Here is an 8,196-nt window from a genome sequence, read left to right on the forward strand (position 1 = left end):
TAGCAGGTGAACGCTAAGGTGGGTTTCGAACCAATGACAACGCCCGCCTGGGTTTTTTGCGCCGAGTCGAACTGCGGGATTCGAACTCGAGACCCAATGCAGTTTTGCGACGGTGTGTCATTCACTTTTTATGCCACCGTTGCATATCCGGATATGCAACGGTGGCATAAAGTGAATGACACACCGTCGCAGTCCTCTTGTGGGACGACCTGTTGGGACGAAGTTGTGCCCTTTTTTATGCCCGCCCCCCGCCCCCAGGAAGTGAAAGGCGGCAACACAACTTCAATAAACAGAGCAGACAAACCAAGGGCGGCGCAACGGGGGTGTCATTTTATTCAAAGGCCAGCGCGTGGAGCCACTGGCCCCACTGGCCGGGCATCAGATGCTCGCACGTCTGCTGCGGGGTCTGCATCCCGCGGGCCCGCTCGTGCTGCTTCTTCACGCACCGCGCAATCAGGCGGCAGACCGACTCCGACCTTGTCCGGCACCACTCGTCGTACATGGCGGGCAGCCGCTCCTTGAGCGACTCGAGGCGGCTCAGCGGGTGGCTCTCAACAGGCGCGCTCTCGCCGAGCAGCGGCCGCGCGAAGACGGTCTTCTGCGTGCCGAGGTAGCTCTTCGACTGCGCCCCGTTCCGGCTCCCCTCCGAGACCAGAGGCCGGTGCGGCAGCTCGGCTCGGCAGAAGACCACGTTGCCCGGCTTGTCGTGCCGCTGCCTCTCCTTTGGCGGCGCCGCGCGCTGCAGCCCGTGGTGCCGCGCCGGCCCCCCCGGGAGCTGCCGCGCGGGGGCAGCGTCGGCGCGTGGCGCGTGGCACGGGGGCGGGCCCGAGCTGCTAGCCCCTCCCCTCGGGCGCGCGGCCTCCGCCGCCGGAGCGCTCCGCCCCTCGTCGTGCCGCGGCGCCTCCTCGTCGGGCAGCTCCCCGTCGGAGAGGTGGCCCCCGGAGGCGCCGCCCGGCTGCGGGGGAGGCTGTGCCGGGGCCTCGGGAGGCTCCCCTCCCTCACCCACGCGCGGCTTGCTTGACTGCCCGCAATCGAGCGGCGCGTCCGCCCTCCTCTTTGTGGCGTGCAGCTCGCCCTCCTCGGCCCCGCGGTGCCGCCGGGTCTTGGGCACGTGCTTGTCCTGCGTGCAGCGCGGGACGAGAGAGGTGAACGGCGCCGGGGGGGGGGGGGGGGGGTGGGAGCACCGGGCGGGCCGAGCGGGCACATGAGGGGAGCACCTCATTCATCATGCTCACGACCGCTCGCTGCATCTGCGTGTCCGAGAGGTCTGGGGGCGCAAATGGCCGGAGCGCCCCGACCGGCACCCAGCGGCCCTCGTGGCCATCGGCGCCGCACGCGCGACTGTGGCATCGCACACGCACTGTCGCCTGCGTGGGAGAGTGCTCGAGCCGGAGCGTGCTGCCGCCCTCTCCAACCAATGGGATTGCCTCCACTTTGGTGTCGTCAAATTCGCCGACAATGTAGGCGTGCATGTGCTTCAGATAGGCCATGCGCCCGCGGCGATTCGACGGGAGCCACTCTTGCAGCACCCCGAGCGCCTGCGAGACGTTGGTGAAGTGCATGCCAGCGTTGCAGCCCGGCGGCTTGTGCAGGACGGTGACCGTGTCGAGCAGCCACATCCGCGGCTCGTTGACCTGCAGGACGACGAGCGGCTCCTCCGACCCCTCCGCGAAGAGCGAGAGGATGAGTGGCGCCTCGTCGCAACTGGAATCGGAAATTAGGCGGACCATTGTCCGTCTCGAATTGCCCGGCGCAGAGCACCTCGCCGGGCGCGAAAAAACAAAAATAACACCGCCCCCCGCGAGCGTGGAATAGGACCGCCGCAGGAGCAGGAGAGCCCCACCTGTCCCCCTGATCGTTCTTCCAAAATCCTGCTCGTGCAGGTGGGGACCCTGTCCTCGTCCCATCCCTCGTTTGGCGTGTCTGTTTTCTTTCTTTCTTTTAGGACCGCCGCAAGCGGCGTGGCGTGGAGCGGTTGAGCGTCCCTCCGGGGGCCCCTCTGCGCCGGGGAGGCGTTGTTGGCGGCTAGGACGCAAGCGTCCGTCGCCGTTTTCAAACTCGGGGCCCACTCCGCTACGCTCCGACCCGAATTTGGAGGGCCATGAAATTTAAGGTGTTGCTGCGCAAAAGGGGTGGCGCGCGGGCGCGCGCGGCGGCGGGCGTCGAGCGCGGAGCGGCAAACACAATGACGTCGGAAAGCTCTGCATCAAGTATACAGTAGGCGCCAGGACGCGTGTGAGCACGTCGACGTCGAGCTCGAGCTGCTTGAGGGCGGAGAGATACGCCTGGGAGGGCGGTGAGGTGGCGGGGCTGGGCTGGGCGCGAGGCGAGAGGATGACTCGATCGCCGTCGCTGCTACCGCCCTCTCCGCCGCCCTCGAAGGCGCCACCAGCATTACGGCCGCCTTCATATCTCACTGATGCTGCCACCAACGCCACTTCCTCGATTCTGTGCCGCTGCAGCGGCGAGGCGCCGTCGCCACGATCGCCGCCAGCGCTGCTGACAGCCTCGGAGCGTCGCCGTGGCCGCGTTCTGGTCTGCCCACGCTTCCCTAAAATGTCTAGGACGAGCTCAGAGGCTAAGGGCGCATCCTGTGGGACCATCTAGCTCTACTGGGTCCGCGACGGCGGTCGGCGCACCCCCGTCTCGAACGTGTGTGCTCTCTGTCTGTCTGTCAGCTGTTTCGGCTAAGTCGTTTTGTACCGGATTTCAATGTTAGTGGCAAAACCGCGGAACCGAAAATGGCGTTTAATTTCGCGCACCTGCTGTCCTCCGCCTGCGGCGGCGCTCCGCGCCGCTTGGGGCGCCTGCGGCGCCCCTGGGCGCGCTGCGCGCGCCTCTGTAAACCGCCGTGTACCAGCAAGCACCGAAAAAAAGTGCCTGTTTTCCCGGGCGGCCGAGGAAAACAGCAGCGTGCGTGGAGAGATTCAATGCTCTAAATTCTAATACCTCCCCTTCCCCTTGCCGCCCTTGCCCGACCCCCACCCCTTTCCTCCACCCCCCCGGCCACCCGGTGACCCCCACCCGCCCCCACCGCCTGCACTCCACCCGCCGCCACCGCCCTTGCCGCCCTTGCCGCCCTTGCCCCACCCCTTGCCTCCATCTCCCTTGCCGCCGCCGCCCTTGCCGCCGCCCTTGCCGCCGCCCTTGCCGCCGTCGCCGTACGGAGGCGCCTGCAGCGGCTAATTAGTTATTAGTTGATTAACAATTAATTGACTAAGGGCCAGGGGCGCCTGCAGCGGCGGCATCTCGTCGCAGACAGACAGCCACTCGATCTCGCCCATCTTCGCCTCGAGCTCGGCGGCGAACAGCGCCTGCACGGCGATGCGCAGCCGAGGTGCAGCCGAGGTGCAGCCGAGGTGCAGCCGAGGTGCAGCCGAGGTGCAGCCGAGGTGCAGCCGAGGTGCAGCCGAGGCGGAAGCGGCGAGGAGGCCTCTTTGCCATCAAAGACGAGATTACCCGAGATTGTACCCGAGATTCCCCGAGATTCCCCGAGGTCAGGCGAACAAGCGCCTCTTTGACATCGAAGACGGCGCCGTGCCCGTCCGCCGTCAAGCGCAGCGACCGCACGTTTTCCGTGCCGTCCGTCGCGCCGGCGGGGAGCACCTAATCACCTCGGGCAATCTCGGGTGACCTCGGTCGATCTCGGTCGATCTCCCCCACCCCGCCGCGCGGCGTTAGGGGGGCACACCTTGCGCAGAGCCCCCCACACAAAGGAGGGGCTGTTGACGGGCGAGCGCATCGTCGCGTGCAGCGTCAAGTACCTGTCAGCGGTTGAGAGCAGCTAAGGAGCCAGGCAATCGCCAGCCAGCCGCCTCTCGTCGCGTGCAGCGTCGCGTACCCGTCGATGTTGGTCAGCAGCGAACGCGACGGCGGCACCTCCGTCGTCGACGTGGCGAGAGCAAGGGCGGCTGCGACCGCCTCGACGGCGTCGCCGGCCTTGGCCTCGAGCAGCGACGCGGCGGCGGCGTGGAAGAGGGCGCACGCCGCGGCGGGCACGGCGGCGGCGTCGCCGCTCGCCGTCTCGGCGGCGGTCTGGACGAGAGACTTTGGGTTCGGCGGCGAGAGCCACTCGAAGCGGTTCTTTGTGAAGCGCTCGATCTGCTCGACCGCCTCGCGGTCGCGCGGCCCGTAGAGCGTCACGCAGATGCCCTTGCGGCCGGCGCGGCCGGTGCGGCCCGAGCGGTGGACGTAAGTCTCTTCGTCGGGGCGGAGAGAGCGCTGCCGCATCGGCGGCTTGGCCTGGAGCACGAGATCGACGATCATGTCGAGCCCGCGCGCGGCGACGTCGGTGGCGATGAGGACGCGGAACTTGCCGCTGCGGAAGGCGGCCATCGTCTTTTCGCGCACGGCCTGCGGGATGTCGCCGTGCAGGCACTTTGCCTCGAGCTTGAGCGCGTCCGAGTTGGTCAGGTCGTCGCACTCGGCCTTGGTCTGGCAAAAGACGATCACGCGGCCCGAGGAGGTGGTGTACATCGAGATGACGTCGTTGATTGTCGAGGACCGGGCGCTCATCGGGCCGGGCGAGGGGATGGCGAGGTGGCGCACGTCGGACGAAGCCTTCTTCTCCTTGTCGCCGACCAAGTCGACTACGCGCGGCGAGGGGCGCATGTACTTCGGCGCCTCCTTAACGACCCACGGCGGCAACGTCGCCGAGAAGAGACACGTCTGCCGGTCCTCGCGCGTGCAAGTGGCGAGGATCTCCGCCATGTCGTCGGCGAAGCCCATGTCAAGCATCTGGTCGGCCTCGTCCAGAGTGGCGCAGAGCACATCGCACAGCTCGAGCGCAGAGCGGCCCATCAAGTCCTTGACTCGGCCGGGCGTCCCAATCAGCACGTCGACCCCGCGCCGCAGCTCGGAGCACTGCGCCCCGATCGGCGCGCCGCCGTACACGCAGCAGCAGGTCAGGGTGGGTGCGACGGCGGCGAACTCGCGCCCCACCTGCAGCGAAAGCTCTCGCGTCGGACTATCTCCCCGTATCCTCCCCATATCTCCCCATATCTCGCGCCCCACCTGTTGGATCGTCGGAATATCTCCCCAAATCTCCCCATATCTCCCCATATCTCGCGCCCCACCTGCTGCGCCAGCTCCCGCGTCGGCGCCTAATGGCAGCTGCGCCCTGTGAAGCGACGCAGCTCCCTGACACCGCCGCCCCACTTCGCGCCGTCGGCGCCAGCACAAGCGCAAGCGGCCGGCACGGCTTTGGCAGCGAGCGGTCGACCTTCTTGAGGCCGAGCAGCCGCTCGATCGTGGGAAGCGCAAAGGCGAGCCTGCGTGGTGGGGTACCCATACCTCCAGAGTATCGAACCCAGTGTGGGTTCGGATTCGTGGGCGGTGCGGTATCTCCAGTGCAGGGCCTGCGTGGTGAAGTACGCATACCTCATTCAGAGCACTCGAGCGCTAGTTGGGAGAGAAGAAAACGCATTCCGCTTCTAGGCAGGCGAGCGTCTTGCCACAGCCGGTGTGAGCGCGGCCGATGAGGTCGTCGCCCCCGAAGATGAGGTCGAAGGTGGCCGACTGGATTGGGAAGAGCGCCTGCCGTCGGAGGAGCGCATCCTGACCCTGCTTCCGTTTCTTATCTATGTATGTTTATGGTGGCGCGATTGTGCGTCAGGCAAAAGGCGAGCGCCGGCGGAAGGTGGCACGCCGAGCGTGTCAGCCAAGGGAGGCGATTGACTACAGCACCCTCTCATTTCGCGGATTCGGGAGAGCGCCTGGATCCCGCGAGCCTCGAGCGCCGCCACGGTCGCCTCGCTCAGCCGAAAGTTGGTCAGGCAGCCCGCGTCAGCAGCGGCGGTGTCGGCGGTCTCTGCGGTGTCCGACAGGTCCGACGGCGCCGCCGGCTCGGCCGCCCGCTTCTGCTTCTTGGGCTTGCTCTCGGACGCGTCAGCGGCGCGCTTCAGCTTCTTCTTCGGCGCAGCAGCCGGTGCCGCCTTGGCCGGCACGTCGGTCTTCTTCTTCTTCTTGATGGTTAAACTAGCTCCGCCCTCCCGAGAGGTTTTCGCGGCCTTCTTTTCGACCTTCATGCCGTGTGGCACGTCGCACGGTTTTCCGACACCACAAAAAAGAATTCTGGAGACCCGTCAGCACACTGGCACGACAAGTTAAAATCCCTGTGTGGTGCCCGTCTTTGGGAGGTGCAGCCAGGCCGCCACCGGCTTGGAGCCGTTGGCGCCGTATAGCAAGGCACGCGTCGCACTGTCGTGGGACTGCGAGTGGCTGGGCAGCGCCACCTCGACGTGCGACGGCAGCGCCACCTCGGCGTGCGACGGCGGCGGCGGCATCGCTGCCGACGCGGCGATCGACGCGCTCGCCGCGCTGGTCGAGTCATTGAATGAGACATTGAACCTGCCCTGGTCATTGAAGTGGGCAGCGAGACCGGGACAGATGGCGGTGCAGACCTGGCCCACAGCTCGTAGAAGTCCAGCTCACCGCCACAGCTCGGATCGGATCCCGACGGCGAGGTGCCGTTACCCGTGACGGCGAATCGGTGCGGCCAAAAGTCGGCCGTCATGTTGCCGGCACACAGCGTGCTCGGAAGGCTGTCGCACGCCGCGTGCAGCTTGTGGCGCAGGCAGGCCGACAGGCCGTGGGCGCCGGCGTTGCTGGCGATGAGCGTCTGCCGCGCGGAGAAGGCCGCCGCCATCATCTGCTGAGCCGCAGCGGCCTTATTGCCCGACGTGATGTTCGACATGATGGCAGCCTCCGCCATGGCAGCCTTGAGATCGCCCAGGTCGCCGGGGAGGGCGGCCATCTGGCTGAGGACGTTCTGCCAGCTCGCGAGCTCGTGCGCATCGACGGGCGTCCACGCGGAGTCGATGTTCATCGACCAGCCCATGTAGTTGCCCAGTTCTGACATGACGAGCTTCTCGGTCACCCCCCCGAAGAGCAGATGCGGCGTGACGCTCGCGTTGTACTGCTCGTTCTGCACATTCGTGTGGCGCCCGTTGATGAACAAGTCGGCCAGCTTGTGCGGCTCTGCCTCCCACATGCTCCGCAGGAGCTCCCTCGCGTCGGGCTCGGCATTCGGACGCGCCGAGCTGCTCGTGAGCAGCCCGCCGCCCCGGTTGACAAAGGTCGCGTTGGTGCGACGGATGGTGTCGGCGAGGCGGGGGTCGAAGGCATCGAGGCCCTCGTACGTGACGGCGAGCAGCGGGTCGACGATGTCAAAGAAGTACGGCTGCAGGTGCTTCTGGCGCGAGTGGCCGAAGACAAAGCGCCGCCGCATGGGCACGTGCTCGGCTGCGCGCTCAAAGGCCGCGATGGTCTCGTTGACCGCCGCGAGGGCGCGCCTCCGCTCCGTCGTGGTCAGGTTGGCGCACTCCGACGGCAGCGAGTTCGTCTCGGTGGCGGTGATGTCGGCGGGAGGGTGGAAGAGCGCGACCGCCTCGATGTCCGGGTCGGCCGCGTCAAAGGTGACGCAAGGCTCGGCGGCGTTGCCCAGAGCGTCCTCTGCGGTCAGCCGCACGATGAGCCACGTGCGCTGGAGCGGCAGGTCGTCCTCGTAGCCGGGCAGTCGGTACACCGACGGCGTGAACCACGAGGAGGCGTGCTGCGCGGCGTAGGCGGTGCACGCGTCGCCGTGCAGGTGCGCCGAGCACGGCACGGCCTGCAGCGGCTGATCGTCGGTGCTGCACGCGGCGGGCCACAGCTTGCGCCGATCCGCCGTCAGCGGCGACCGGATGCAGGCGGGCGCCGTCTCGGGGACCGAGACGACGAGCAGCTTGCGCCACGAGTAGATGCCGCCCTCAAGCTCACTCGAGTCCGTCGCCGACGCCACGCTCTTCTTTTACGCTGCCGAGTCTGTTGCGGCGTCCGTTGCGCCGTAGGGGTCCGCGGACGCGGGATCTTCTGCGGCGGCCTCGGCGTGAGCTTGGGTTCGCGAGGGGGCTCGAGGGGTCGCGTGGTGGCGCGAGGAGGCGCGAGGGGGCGCGAGGAGGCGCGAGGGGGCGCGAGGAGGCGCGAGGAGGCGCGAGGAGGCGCGAGGAGGCGCGAGGAGGCGCGAGGAGGCGCGAGGAGGCGAGAGGAGGCGAGAGGAGGCGAGAGGAGGCGAGAGGAGGCGAGAGGAGGCGAGAGGAGGCGAGAGGAGGCGAGAGGAGGCGCGAGCCTGCTCGAGCGGCTTCTGGCACACGTTGGCGAGCACCTGCAGGAGATGGGGGGGAGATGTGGGGAGATATGCGGGAGATATGTTCTGCA

General features: G+C 67.5%; 1 protein-coding gene across 1 annotated transcript; it reads right to left on the reverse strand.

The window, feature by feature from the left end:
- Positions 1–4,068: 4,068 nt before the first annotated feature.
- EMIHUDRAFT_52855 (hypothetical protein) lies at positions 4,069–5,532 on the reverse strand (the record flags this gene model as incomplete). The annotated part of the gene is made up of 2 exons (XM_005769051.1): positions 4,069–5,043; positions 5,422–5,532. Coding segments are annotated over 2 exons (1,086 nt in total), but the record flags the coding sequence as incomplete, so codon positions are not given.
- Between the last annotated feature and the right edge of the window lie 2,664 nt (positions 5,533–8,196).

The sequence above is a fragment of the Emiliania huxleyi genome, assembly GCF_000372725.1.
Source record: "Emiliania huxleyi CCMP1516 unplaced genomic scaffold EMIHUscaffold_433, whole genome shotgun sequence".
Lineage (NCBI taxonomy): Eukaryota > Haptophyta > Isochrysidales > Noelaerhabdaceae > Emiliania > Emiliania huxleyi.